We start from the raw sequence: 13939 nt of genomic DNA, 5'->3' as shown, positions 1-13939 counted from the left end.
AAAGACTTATGGGTAGAAAAGCCACACTAAGTAATTTGCTACACCACATACTAAAACAACAGCAATGAAGGAAATGATAACACTATTCATAAACAAAATGAGCTTAGCACAGAAAATTATATGGAACAAAAAAATCAGCAACACCACGAAAAAACATCTAACAAAATGATGTCAATAAATTCATTCTTGTCTATAATTACACTGAATGTAAAAGATTAAATGAACCAATCAAGAGATGAGGAGCTGACTGGCTAAGAAAACATAACCCACAAATATGCTGTCTATGAGAGACTCACCTTAGACATAAAGACAAAAGTAGACTAAAAATAAAAGATCGGAAAAAGGTCAAGCAAATGGTATCAAAAAAGAGCAGAAGTGGCAATATTAATTTCTGATAAAACAGACTTTAAGACAAAAATGACCATAAGAGACAAGGAAGGACATTATGTAATGATTAAAGGATTGATTGAGCAAGAGGAATAACCATAATAAATATCTATACAAACAATGAAAGAGCCCCAAAATACATAAATCATACTTTAACAGAATTGAAAAGACAAATAGATGACCCTACAGCAATAGTAGGAGAATTTAATACACCACTTTCAATAAAAGATAGAATAACTGGAAAAAAACTCAACAAAGATGCAGAAGAGCTAAATAATACAATCTACCAACTTGACCTTATGGAAATTTACAGAGTACTTCAGCCACAACAGCACAATATATATTCTTTTCCAGCACACATGGAACATTGTCCAGGATAGAGCATAAGTTATACCACAAAGCAAGCCTTAATAAATTTAAAAACACTGAAATACTGCAAAGCATCTTCTCAGATCACAGTGCTATAAAATTAAAAATCAACACTAGGAAGACCAACAGAAAAAGAGCAAATGTTTGGAAATTGAATAACACCCTCCTAAAAAATGACTGAGTAATCAAATAAATTTTAAAAAATGCAATTAAAAAGTTCCTTGAATCAAATGAGAATGAAAACACAACATATCAAAATGTTTGGGACACAGCAAAAGCAGTGATCAGAGGCCAATTTATAGCAATAAATGCACACGTCAAAAAAGAAGAGCGAGACCAAGTCAACACCTTAACCCAACATCTCCAACAATTAGAAAAAGAGCAGCAAATAAAGTCTACAGTCACCAGAAGAAAAGAAATAATAAAGATTTGTGCAGAAATAAGTGAAACAGAAAATAGACAACAGAGAAAACCAACAAGACTAGAAGTTGGTTCTTTGAAAAGATTGATAAAATCAACAAACCACTGGCAAACTTAAAGGAAAAAAAGGAGAAGATGCAAATAACACAAATAAGAAATGAAATGTGTGACGTCACAACAGAACTAACAGAAATGAAAAGAATATCAGGATACTATAAAGAACTATACCCCAACAAACCTAAAAACCTAGAAGAAATGGACAGATTTCTAGAAACACACTACTTAAACTAACACAGACTGAAGTAGAAAATTTGAACAGACCTATAACAAAATAAGAAATTGAACAGGTCATAAAAAGTTAGCAACAACAACAACAAGTCCTGGCCCAGACAATGTCACTGGAGAATTCTACCAATCATTCAGAGAAGAGCTGATACCAATCCTACTCAAACTATTCCAGAACATAGAAAAGATGCTGTTGTTGTTGTTATGTGCCGTTGAGTCAGACCTGACTCACAGCAACCCCTCCTTGGGTTTCCCAGGCGGTATCACTACGGAAGTAGATTGCTGCCCTAGACCTCCCTGGATCTCTTGGTCTTGGAGAACAGCATGGTTGTGTGAGATACGTACTACATACAGTATGTCCCAGTGCGCGCCAGCCCCAGCTGGACCTCAGACCCAGGGGCACACCCGCGGCCCAGCCCAGTCTCTGCCCGCACCCCAATAAAGAGCAAGCACTGAGTTTATTTGAAGTTTTTTCTTTTTCTTTTCTTTTCTTTTTTTGGAAAATAGGCAGGAGAGGCGAACTTGGAGAGGCTGTCTAGATAGAAATGCTGTTCTCGATCATCACGGGGTCCAGGTAGTAGTAGGGAATGGGAAGGCTCTTGTTGCGCTGGCGGATGTCGTGCGAGATCTGGGCCAGGCGTTGGCGCAGCGTCTCTATGCTCCTGAGAGGGACCTCCTCCACGAAGTGGATTTCGGGGAAGTGACCCAGGGGCCGCTGCAGGCATAAAACCAGGCAGCTGGGCCAGAGCCAGTCCTGCCACTGCCCAGGGCTGTAACCCAACCCTCCTGGCCTGGCAAAGAGCCTCACTCTTCCCTCACCTCCCCTTCAGCAGACTCTCTCCCTGCTTCCTGCCCTTGACATGGCCCTTGCACCCTTAGCCCCCCAGCTTCCAGTTGCTCATATGCTCAGAGGCCCTCCCCCACGAGATCCCAGGCACCTACCTTATCGTCAGGCTCCCGACTGAGTGTCCAGAACACCAATAGGATGATGGATGTGGTCTTCACATCTGGCAAGGTGTCCAAAAAGATCTCCTCAGTGGTCAGCCCCTTAACCTGCATGGGTGGGTTCCTCATGGATGATGGGAAGTTGGGCATCCAGGAGGTGAACTCCAGCTGCAGGTGGAGCAGAAAGTGGGTTCTGGGTCAGAGAGTGTCCAGGGTCCCCCCTTCCACTAGAGTCTGACCACCCTCACTCCCATCATGACGGACTCATGCAGTAGTGGGCTGAGGCTGGGCTGGGTTTGGAACTGAGTTGAGCTTAAGGCTGGGGGCTGAGGTTGGAGTGAAATTGCGGTAGGGTCTGAGATGTAACCTGGGCCTGGGATTTGAAACTGAGGTTGGGACCAGACTGGAGGTTATTGCTGAAGTTGGGGCTGAGTTTGGAGCTGGACCCGGAGCCAGGGCTGCGGTTTAGGTTGAAGCTAGGGTTGAAGCTGGGCCTGGGGTGTGGACAGGTTGGAGTTACATGAGCGATTGTGGCTAAGGATGGGTGTGAGGTTGTGACTGGCACTGAGGTTAAGTCTGGGACGGTAGCATGGGTACCTGCCCTGTGTTGACAGCCGCGTGCTTGGCAGAGCAGGTGTAGATGACAATGGTGACATAGCGGATCAGCTCGGGCACCGTTCGCAAGCATGTGGGAAAGCCTGAGGGGTAGGGGACAGCCCAGGCAATGTCAATCCTGCTCTGGTCCTGGCTACCCAACAGAGGGCACAGCCAAGCCCAGTTCACCCCATCTTGCCAAAATCCCAAGCTGCCACATCCATGCCCTCATCCTGCCCTCATGACCCTCCCGGGGCCACAACCCCACCCGCCCAGCCTAGATCACAAATTCCGTAGTGGTTCAACTGGCCTCTAGGGCTGCTCCTGGCTCCTGCCTGGGTTGGGGCCCTCAGTTCTCTCCTCCAGCACCCCTAGGGGCTCCTTGGTCCCAGGCCTGGGGAAGGGTGAGGAGGGCCTTCCCTTTGTTGGGAAGAGTCCTGGTTTCCCTTCCTGGTTTACTCTTCTCTCTTCTCACCTCATGCAAGATTCTGTAATCACTCCACATGGATTTCTCTGTAGCCCAGCCCTGGGTCTCACACCTCTTCCCTAACCAAGCTACTTGCTTCTCTTTCTTGTTGTCTCTCCTGAGCAGCCCTGGTTGCCATGGTGACTCCAGTTCTGAAAGCCCAACACATTCAACCCAGCCCCATCATCTTCCTCCCAAACCAACTCCTCCTGCTGACCTCCCAGCTCAGGGAATGACTTCCTCCACCCAGTTGTGAAAACCCAAAACCTAGGAGTCACCCTTGACCTCTCCCTTTCCTTAGTCCCCATATTCCAAGCCCAAACCAATCAATCACTGAGTCCTGTTATCTCTATCTCCCAACTAGCTCTTGAATTCTCTTCATCTCCATGGCCCTCACTCTAGACGAGGCCCTGCTACTTGCCTCCTGAATACTGCAATAGCTCCCAGAGGTCTGCTGTCTCCGGTGCAGCCTGCTTATCCTAACATACATACCTGCTCTCTTTGCATGCCACCTTAGGGGTAATTCCAAACTCCTTAACCAGGCTGCTTGATCTGGCCCTGCCTCAGTCTTAGCTCTGTTGGGAGCCTGCCCAACTCCCAGCTTAAAGCTCCAGTGCAGAAAACTGCGAACAGATCCCTGGATTCACTGTGTTCTCTCTGGTTTCTGGTTTCATGCTGTTCCCACTCAGAACTCTCCCAACCCCACTCTCTGTTATCTAATGACTAACTTCTCCTTCTTGAAGATCCCAGCTAGCTCACTGCTACCCATTCCTAACGCATACCCCACCACACGCTCCCTGGGCTCTTACAGCCTCCTCTCTGGGCTTCCCACAACACAGCATTCATCCTGCATGACTCCCTCCCTGCACGGGGGCAAGCGCCTTTATCTGCCTCCTTCCCTTTTGCCTCCCCAATAACCAGCACAGTGTTTGTCACAGTAGGTGCTTGATAATTATTTGTTGAGTGGTTACCCAAGTGACATGACCTTGAGGATGCTTCCAGAGCCTGCCAGCCTCCACCAGGTCCCCACCAGCTCCCACTAGGTCCCCACCAGCCCCCACCAGCTCCTCACCACTCTCCATAAACCCCCCACCAGCTATGGACCTGTCTGGGGCCTGCCTCACAGCCGCAGGTCCTGCCTGTGTGTCCTGGTGTGCAGGCCCATACCTGAGCTTTCACGTCCTAGCAGGCACTCCTTGAATATCTCTTGCACCCAGCATTGCAGTTCCGGGTCACCCTCCACGGCTGCGTCATTTGGATAATAATAGGTGATGATCTCTGTCACATACCTGGCCAGAGGGCAGGACCTCAGTTTTGACCATCCCTTGGCCTTCCCTAATCTTGCTCACCCACCTCCCCCAAAGATGCCTTGGTCTTGCTAGGCAGGCCTGTTGGGCACAGGTGGCGAGAGTAGCCTTACAGGATTAGAAGATACTTAAATCACTTCCTAATAAGGATCAAGTGAGGGGCATACATGGCCAGCAGAGGTGGGCTAGGGACCAAAGCAAGGAAGAGGCCCACGAAGCCTCCCTAGGCCCCACCAAAGCTTAAATATGTCTGTGACAGCCACACAGACCCCAGACCCTATCCCCAAGGCCAAGCCACTTGTATGGCACCACACTCAAGTACAGGTCCTTTGAAGTTCTCCCCACCCCCTCTGCACCCCAGCTTAGTCACCTTGAGTGCTACTCAACTGTTGTCCCAAATTTACCTCTCCAGTGCATCCCACACGGCCAAGCTGTCATCGCGATAATAATATTGGGGCAGGTCCTGGACTCCGCGCTCCACGAAGTCATTGGGGAGGTAGAGTCCGTCATAGGTGATCTCTGACAGGGCCCGAACCATCACCTCAGCAATGCCCTCCAGGCCCAGGGATGTGGCCTGTGCAAGAGGAGGTAGAGCCTGAATCAAGTCCTCGTCTCCAGGGGTCAGTCTCCAGGGGTCACATCGACTTCAAACCCCCTCTGCCCCCCACAGAGCCAAGGGAGTGTTCCTCTAACCCCAGACTCACCTTGCCCCACCCCTCAGGAGCCCTGACACTCTTTGCTCCCACGCCCAGGCCCTGCCTCTGTACCTTTCTGGACACTGTTGTTGTTAGGTGCTGTGGAGTCAGCTCTAACTCAGCACCCACCTCAATCAATCCCCTCCTCCCATGCCCCCTCATTACCTAGAGGCAAACGGGAAGTCTTGCTTTTAGTCTAACTGCGGGGAAAGCAAAGGTCTTGTGGGAGTGAGAGTCGAGGCCCTACCCTGGCTGAGAGCCCTCCCTCGTTGAGAAGGATGGCCCGCCCAATGCTGTTGATCTGGATGGTGAATCGGGTGTGGGGGACCAGGAGCTGTGGGGAGAAAGAGAGGGGGACAATGAAAGCAGATTGAAGTTACCCCCAAAAGGACCTCAGCACCTCTATTTCTGCAACATCAACCTCTGTCACTTTGGGAAGTCACTACCCTAAGTTATCTCTTGTGGCTCCTTAACTGATCCCCCAAGTCTAACTGGAATCGTGCCCTCTTCTTGGCAAGACAGGTGGCTTTCTGTGGGTAGATGAGGGCAGTGAGGCTTCCTGGACACCCCTTCCCCCAAGCCCATACCTTGTAGAGGGGGTGGCACATGGGGAGCTGTCTCAGCATGGCCAGGCCAAAGGCTTCGGCTATGAGGTGGGTTTCCAGCAGGTGGGAGATGGCCTCGTGGCTGTAGAACTCAGCATAGCGAACCCACGTCTTAGCCAACAGCCAGTCCCATTCACAGTCACTAGGCAGGAAGATGGGGCAATCAGGTCCAGGGGTCTGGCTGAGCTGGGGGTGGGGAAGAGGGGAGGGTTAGGTGAGGGCAGAGACCCGCACATACACAGGCACCCACTGCAGGAGGAAGCAGAGGGCAGTCCGAGGAGGTTAAAACCCCACTCCCTACATTCCAGTCCCTCATTCCCTGAACACAGCAGGGCCTTTCTGCCCTCCCCATGTTATGCCCTTTGCCTGTAGTACCTCCTCCCTGGATATGTGGCAGTACCTGGCAGCTCCCACTCATTCTTCAAGGCCCAGCTCCCAAGCTGTCTCCTCCGAGAAGCCTTTCTTGCCTCAATCCCAACGCCACTGAATTCAGATGTTCAGGTTGTGCATTGCACAAGGGTGTTTAGCCTCCCCGCCAGAGGGTGTCTGAAATCCAGCCTGCACTGTCTCACTAAAACTCCAGGTGCACTGGGGCTTGACTGCTCCCCAGAGAGGTGTCTTTTTCTAATTTGCACATGGCCTTTGTGGACACCTCTGGAGAGGAAGCACTTTGGGTTTTGTCTCCTGCCAAACCAGAATCCCAAGATGACAGTTAAGTCTAATTAGCTGCATAGGATTATGGCCTGGCCTGGTCTACAAGAGTTTGTTTATCCAAGGGATGGATGAAGTCAAAGAGACAAGCTCAGACCCCCAAGCACATTCCCATCTGCTCACTTCTGCACATATGCACACAGGGGCTATGCATGAGTACAACCACAGGGACCTATAGACACACAGTGGCAGCACAAAGATATGCACACATAGGGACACACAGATGCTCACTCCAAGGCTCACAACAGGGCTATCCACCTGGGCACATATATGCACACCGGCTTACACACAGGAAGAAAACGCACACAAACATACATGAAGGTACATGTATTTACATACAGATTCACCACTGCCCCCCACAGACAGGGCCATACTAAACCAGAGGTGTTTATCAGAAGCGTACTCAGGAACATAGAGATTCGTGCACAGGCATGCACACTCACACAAGCACACATGCTTACACACATGCCCATATTCACACATAGGTGCACACATTAGGTTCACACACAAACACACAGGCTGACCCTCTGACCACTTGATAACTCAGATGCACACACAGAGAGGTTCACTTACAGACTCATACACACACACACACACACACACGTGCCCTATACAGGGACACACAAGCACACATGCACACTCACAAGCAATGCGCTCACTCAGATGCACACGCACAGAGGTCATGACCTGGCAATATGCTCAAAGTGAGCTCCAGACTGCACCCTGGGCACCTGGATGGCGATGGGCATCATGTTTCCTTCAGGGTCAAAGTAAAGCAGGCAGAGGGGAGCGCAATGGTACTGCTTCTGACCGTTGAGCTCGGTGGTGGCGATGCCCTCCAAGATGCGGTAGTCTGCCAGGTAAATGTTTCCCTTCTGGAAGGGAGGCATGGTGAGCGGGCATGTAGGCATCAACACGGGGCACCAGTGATCCACACCCGTGGACAGGCCTGGGAGTGAAGGATGCAGGCGTGGGTGGGACCAAAGGGGGGCTGTCAGAGATGGAGACAGGGATGTGCGAAGAGGATCTCACCTCCAGCTCCGCTCGCAGGCAAGTTCCTTCGCCCAGGAATGGCGCCACCATTTCGTCTGTGACCGGGAACTTGTCTGGGATCCGCGTGCAGCGGCGGATCAGGCCTGGGTTGACGCCATTGAGGTACTGGTATCCAAAGAAGCTGTCCTCTGCCCAGTGCTCGGTCACGTACTCTGGAGGGACGGCACGGGGGCGTCTCAACCCAATCTTGGCCCCCCTCAAGGACAGAAAGACGTGGGGCAGGCATGGTCCACGGGACCGTGGGCGACGATTTCCAAGCGACCGCCAGAGGGCGCGCCCGCCTAACTCGCCTCTGGTGCGATCCGGCCCTTTCTCCCAGTGCCCCAGGTGGGTGTCCTGCTTCCTCCACGTGTCCCCAAGTTCCTCCCACCAGAGGCCACTTGGCTCCCCCGGGTTCAGACCCGAATGCCCCACCCCATACCGGAGATGACAGTCTTGCTGGCAGGGAAAACTTTCTTAATGTCCTTCAGTCTTTTCCACGAGTGTTTGCAGTCCAGCAGGCCGCGGACTTTGAATGACAGGGCCCTAGGAGATAGGAGGGACTAATGGTAGCCTAGTGGCTAAAGGCACTTGACTGCTAACCAGAAGGCTGGCGGTTCAAACCCACCAGCAACTCCTCGGAAGGAAGATGGGGCAATCTACTTCCGTACTGATACTGCCTCGGAAACCCAAGGAGGGGTCGCTATGAGTCGAGTCCGACTCGACGGCACATAACAACAACAACAACAGGAGATGGGATGAGAAGGGGTCACAGAGGCTGCCCGGAGCCCGCAGGACCCGTGGCAGAGCTGGCCTTCGGGTCTCTGAGTCTGAAGGTCTGTCTCAAAATCTCAGACTTCCGTAGCTCTGAATCTCGGGGTCTCCGGATCTCAGAGTTTCTAGATCTCAGTCTCTGTTTCTCTAGGTTCCCGGTTATCTGGGTCTCTGGGTCCCACGCTTCAAGGTCTCCCTATCTGAAGGTCCCTGGGCCTCACGTCTCTGTGTCTCTGGGTCTTTTCAGTCTTCTCGGCCTTCCCGTGGAGAGGGGGGTGCAGTCTTTGCCGGAGGAGCGCACTCGCACACACTTACTTGGGCCCCAGGCGGTAGAAGAAGGAGGCGGTCTTGATGAAGGAGTAGCGGAGATTTGAGTTCAGGAACTTGGTGGCCTTAAAATTGATGAGAATCGGGAACCCCGGAATGTAGCCATTCCACCTGTAGGGAGGAGAGCAAGGCTGGGCTTGGCACCTGGGGCGGGGGGTCCCACAAAGGGGAAGGGGCAGGAACCCATGTGTCCGTGGGAGGAGCCCCAGGGGCAGCCTCGGATCCTTACTCCGGTCGGTTGGGGTTGCGGTGCCGACGCACACGAGGCCGGTAACTGGGGATGTTCACGTAGTTGGGCAGGCCGGGAACGAAGACCCTCCAGCTGCAAAGGTAAGTCGAGAGGGTGGGCCCTGACCCCAGAGGCACCACCCAGGGCCTGAAGCGCTCGCAGCTCGGGTCACCCGCCCACCCCCAGCCCCGGCCCTGTGCCCTTGCCCCTCACCAGTAGTATTCCTGCTTGGCTCTGAGCTCCTGCTGTCTGTGCGCAAGGAGGATGGGCAGCGTTTCGTCTGCGGTTGTCTTTCCTGTGGGGAGACGGCAGGGAAAGCTCAAGGCTCAATGCCTGATCCCTGGCTCTGCCTGCCCCTGCCCATGTCAGGAAGCAGGAGTTCAATTTCTGTCCTCTTCCCCTAGGTCAGCCCTGGGCCCAGACAAAAGGACTTCCACCTACCCTCCTCTCCCTCGCTCTCTTTTGGTTCAGTTCTACTGCCTCTCAAAGCTACTCTTCCAGACTCATTGAAACATGAATAACTAAGTTATTTAGCCAGGAGATAGGATGAGGAGGAGGTGTCAGAGAGGCTGGACAGTAGGTACTGGACGCTTTGTTTATATAATAATTTAATTCACATAAGAACAACCTTATGAGGAAAGTGAGCTATTACAGACCCATAATCCCTTCTCCACAATTCCGAAATCCAAAATTATGTATGGAGAAAGCACGGGAGCTGGGCAGTCAGCATCTGACTGCTGGCTTACCACACACGGTCACCAATAATAATCATAATAATTGTCATGGAGTTCATTTCACCTCATGGCATTGCAGAGTAGAACTGCATCCCATAGTGTTTCCAAGGTACCACTGGTGGGTTTGAACTGTCAACCTTTCGCTTAGATGGCCAGTACTTAATGATCTGCACCACTCAGAGGGACTATACGTAGTCACACTGTTTACTGAAACTTCTCTAAACTCCTTTTAGACATTACCTCATTGTATTCTCACATCAACCCTCTGAAATAAGTTCTGTTGTTAGCCCCATTTTACAGATGAGGGTACCCAGGCTTAGAAGAATTCAGAAATGTGCCCAAGTGTCACAGTCAGTAAGTGGAGGTAGTCTCTAGGCTGGCTCATGCTCCCATGACTTTCCCTCAAGCACCCCCCTTACCACCCTGTTCCTAGTCCATTTGCCAGAGCTGATATGTTGTAAGTGAACGGTACCCCATGGAGTTATGCAACACACAGACCCAGCTTGGCTTCATCTCCAGGGTGGGAGCCTCACTCCTTTGAGGGCTCGTTGGGTGACTCAACTCTCCCTGCCCTGATGTTGCATGGCAGCTGCCCCACCCAACCCCATTCCTGCTTGGCCACCCAGTGTCACCCTGCTGGTCCCCTGCTTCCATGGTACTCAGATCTATCACTGTGGGAAGAAACTCTGCTTCCCCAGTGAGGCCCTCACCATGCATCCCCACCCTTCCCCAGGCCTGCCTCCCTCTGCCCCTTGTCTATCTTTTCCCCAGCTCAGCCCCCAGTCAATCCCTTCTTCCCAGAAGAAGGCTCTAGGCACAGGACAATGAGAACTGGTCAGATGCAGGGAGGTCAGGGTCCCTGGGCCCTCTCAGCTCTGCCCTGCACTCCCACCCATATCAAGATGAGACCGGGGGATAAAAAAGAACATATCTTCAGTGGAGCACAGTTCCCATGTAGAGCTGATCCAAGCACCCTTACCAAGCAAAGGGCTCTGGGAAGTGGTGGACATAAAGAGCTCAGGAACTCAGGTCCTCTCTCATAGGAGCAACCAACCACCTGGAAAACCTCAATCAGGCCACCACAGAGAAAACTTGACAGTCTGTATGAATAACACGGCATCCTACCAGAGTGAGACTGATTCTCACTGCGTTAAAGGAGTTCTTTGGGAGCAAATGGATGGTACAAATGGTTAACACACTTGGCTGCTGACTGAAAGGTTGGCTGTTCAAGTCCATCCAAAGGAACCTTGGAAGAAAGGTCTGACAGTCTACTTCCAAAAAATCAACCATTGAACACCCTTAATGGAGCACAGTTCTACTCTGACACACTGGGGTCGCCATAACTCAGAATTAACTCAACAGCAACTGGTTTTTGGTGTTTTTGGACTAAGAGCAAGCTCTCTTTGAGAAATAATGTGCCCATTTGGAGTCATAGGAGTCCTTTTGGAACAATAAAATGTTCCCTCCATCTAAAATATGCTCGATGAGAAACCCAAAGCATCGCGGTCACGTCCTGGGCCTCCTGTTAGAGTCCCATGGAGTCCCATTGAACTAACAGGGCTTCTTAATGAAATGACAAGGCATCAGTTGGAATAATGGATCACCCTATTAGAGTAACAAGGCCTCCTGGGGCAGTAACAGAATCTTATTGGAGTAATTGGGCATTGTGTTGGAGTAACAGGGTATGCCATTCGGTAGGGCATCCTATCAGAGTCCTGAGACTGGCATGCAGAGTAACAAGGGGTCTCTTAAGAGTGGTCAGGCACCCTGTAGGCACCCAGGGGAGGAGCATAGAAGTAAAAGAACATGCTCCTGGAATGCTGTCTCCAGTCAGGTGCCAGAGTCCTGAGACAACCCTGCTCCTACATTCCCACTCCTCCAGGGTCCAGCTCCAAGGGTTAGTGCGAGACCAGCAGGAGTTGCTGGGACTCTCTGGTGGGGCTAGTGCCTGGCTGGCTTGATGGGTTTATTGTGGAGTATCCTGACCCTTCTCCTTTTCTTCTGACTGAGGGTTCACCCCAAGAGCCAGGTAGGTGGCTGGGCTGGAAGGAGGAGCCCCACAGCCTGGGATGGGGATGAGAGCTCACCTGAAGCCTCCCGTAGCGTCAGGGTCTCGTAGCCATCCATCCACTGGTAGGCGGGGAAGTGGTAGACTCGGCCGTTGGGGGCGCAGATCTGCACGTAGTTGCAATACCAGGAGTCCTTGGGGAAGAGGGAGGGCTCCTTGTACAGGGAGATGAGGATAAGCTCGCCCAGGTCCTGCTGGCACTGCACAGTGTACTTGTCCACCTGAGCAGGACACATGGGGTGACTGAGAGCAGAACTCAACCCTGATTCCTCAGGTCACCCACTGGTCTAGCCCTTCACTCATCACCTGAGTGATGTTCACCTGCCTGGATTGAGGTAATGGGGAGGTAAGACGCTCCTGCCTCTCCTGCCTGGCTGTCCCCTGCTAGGCCCATCCACCCAGCCCTTCTCTGCTCTACATTCCCAGCTCTGGAGGTCTCTTCTTCTCCTCTACTCCCTCCCCAGCCACCTACGGTGATAGAAACTGTGCAAGTCCCTAGGGGCCAGTGTATGCAGGGGTCCAAGTAGGGCCCAGAGCCTCCCAAGTCTTCTGGACTCATAGGCTGGGGAGAGGTAGTCCAGCCAGCCCCACTAATCAGTGAAGATGTGGAGGTTCCAAAGAGGCCTTCGGTAGTTAGAATGACCTATTCAAGCCACACAGCAGCTGATGGCTGGGCCTGGCTCAAAGTCAGGGCTGAGAGCCCAGCCAGGTATACCTTCCATCACAGAGCTGACAGGTCCTCACAGGACAGGCTAGTTGAATGCCATTTTAAATCACGGAGAATCCAATGCAAATTTAAACCAGTTGTGGTGCAACTTAACTAGAGTAACAATGGGAGAGAGAGAGAGATGAAGGAGAGAGAAAAAAAAGAATGAAAAAAGAGGGAGGGAGATGGGGGTGGGATAGGGCTGAGTGATGAGGGATGAGAGGAAAGAGGATGACAGAGAGAGAAGAGTTGAGAAAGGGGAGGAATAGAGAGAGACTGAGAAGAGAGAAGAGCTGGTGACCAGGGATGAAGAAATGATGGCCTGGAGACGAGTGAGTGGGGTGGTGGAGAGCAGGGTCTGGAGTAAGGGATGTTAGAGGCCCCCTTAAAACCATGCTGTGTCCAGGTCTCTCCAGGGGCTCTCCAGCCTCTTCTGCACATGCTCTGGCCCTCAGGTCTCTGTCCTACCCACCTTAATTCACTCCCACCTCCAGCTGTCCCACATATACACTCACCGCCCCGGTTGCAAAGTCTCGTCCAAAGTGGTTCAGTAGCTGCTTATGGCTCTCTCCCTGGGTCCCCACAATGGTCAGCGAGATGGAATCCAGTGTCCCTGACAAGGGGTCATCACCCGTGGCCACCTTGACTTTGTAGGTGGCCATAGCTGCTCTTCAGGAAGGCACAGGATCGGCTCAATCCTGGACACTGTTGAGGGGGCCACACTGGGGCCCAAGCCAGGCCAGGCACAGTGGAGAAGACAGAGCCAGCCTCCCCGAGTTGGAGCTGTCGAAACGGGAGACAGCCTAGAGCCAGAGAAGCTGTTGCTCTGGCTGACTGAGAGCCAGAGCGGAGCCAGGCAGGCTGGGGCGGGACTCGTGGTGATGGGGCGAGCAGCGTCTGGGCTCCCAGCCCTCTGGGATCTGGCAGGGAGGTGAGGCAGGCAGGGCGCTGGACCTGCCTCTGAGAGGGCGGGCAGAGATACCTGTGGATGAAGAAGTCTGCAGAGTGGGGGAGCCAGTCCAGCCTGAGCCAGCACCTCCTGGAAGTTGAGGGAGGGCACAAGGCCCCCAGATCTTTATCAGGCTAATAAGCTCTTTCTTCCTGCCCACCCCTATTGGCTGCAGCACTGGGACTCCTGATGAGCGGGGTTGTGAGCAGAGGGTGACCTGCATTGGTTCTGGAAACCCTAGTGGGTAGGGGTTGGGGGGGGGGCACAAACTTGCTGACCAGCTGGCCTGCTGCCTGGCCATTCAGCTTAGGAAAGTGGCTGCCCCAGGGCCCAGAG

At 52.2% G+C, this 13939-nt stretch overlaps 1 protein-coding gene across 1 annotated transcript; it reads right to left on the bottom strand.

The window, feature by feature from the left end:
- Positions 1-1996: 1996 nt before the first annotated feature.
- On the bottom strand, positions 1997-13316 carry LOC103206740 (arachidonate 12-lipoxygenase, 12R-type). Its single transcript, XM_007952241.1, has 15 exons — positions 13170-13316; positions 11968-12169; positions 9360-9441; positions 9147-9239; positions 8906-9028; positions 8259-8362; positions 7817-7989; positions 7516-7659; positions 6056-6259; positions 5716-5802; positions 5178-5347; positions 4634-4755; positions 3004-3104; positions 2404-2574; positions 1997-2176 (listed from the first exon to the last, which is right to left on the bottom strand). The coding sequence occupies exons 1-15, from the start codon at positions 13314-13316 to the stop codon at positions 1997-1999; spliced, it is 2103 nt and encodes a 700-aa protein (XP_007950432.1).
- Between the last annotated feature and the right edge of the window lie 623 nt (positions 13317-13939).

Source organism: Orycteropus afer, unplaced genomic scaffold, assembly GCF_000298275.1.
Source record: "Orycteropus afer afer isolate SDZICR_OR568_19922 unplaced genomic scaffold, OryAfe1.0 scaffold00330, whole genome shotgun sequence".
NCBI lineage: Eukaryota > Metazoa > Chordata > Mammalia > Tubulidentata > Orycteropodidae > Orycteropus > Orycteropus afer.
This window is presented reverse-complemented; position numbering and strand designations above follow the sequence as displayed.

What these genes read in the sequence shown, in the direction of transcription:
- LOC103206740 (XM_007952241.1), bottom strand. Translation starts at nt 13,316, where the DNA reads ATGGCCACCTACAAAGTCAAGGTGGCCACGGGTGATGACCCCTTGTCA. An exon ending in CAGCAAGACTGTCATCTCCG is followed by an intron (nt 7,990 to 8,258) that starts GTATGGGGTGGG and finishes CCGTCCCTCCAG; the next exon opens with AGTACGTGACCGAGCACTGG. An exon ending in TGATGCCCATCGCCATCCAG is followed by an intron (nt 6,260 to 7,515) that starts GTGCCCAGGGTG and finishes CCCCACCCCCAG; the next exon opens with CTCAGCCAGACCCCTGGACC.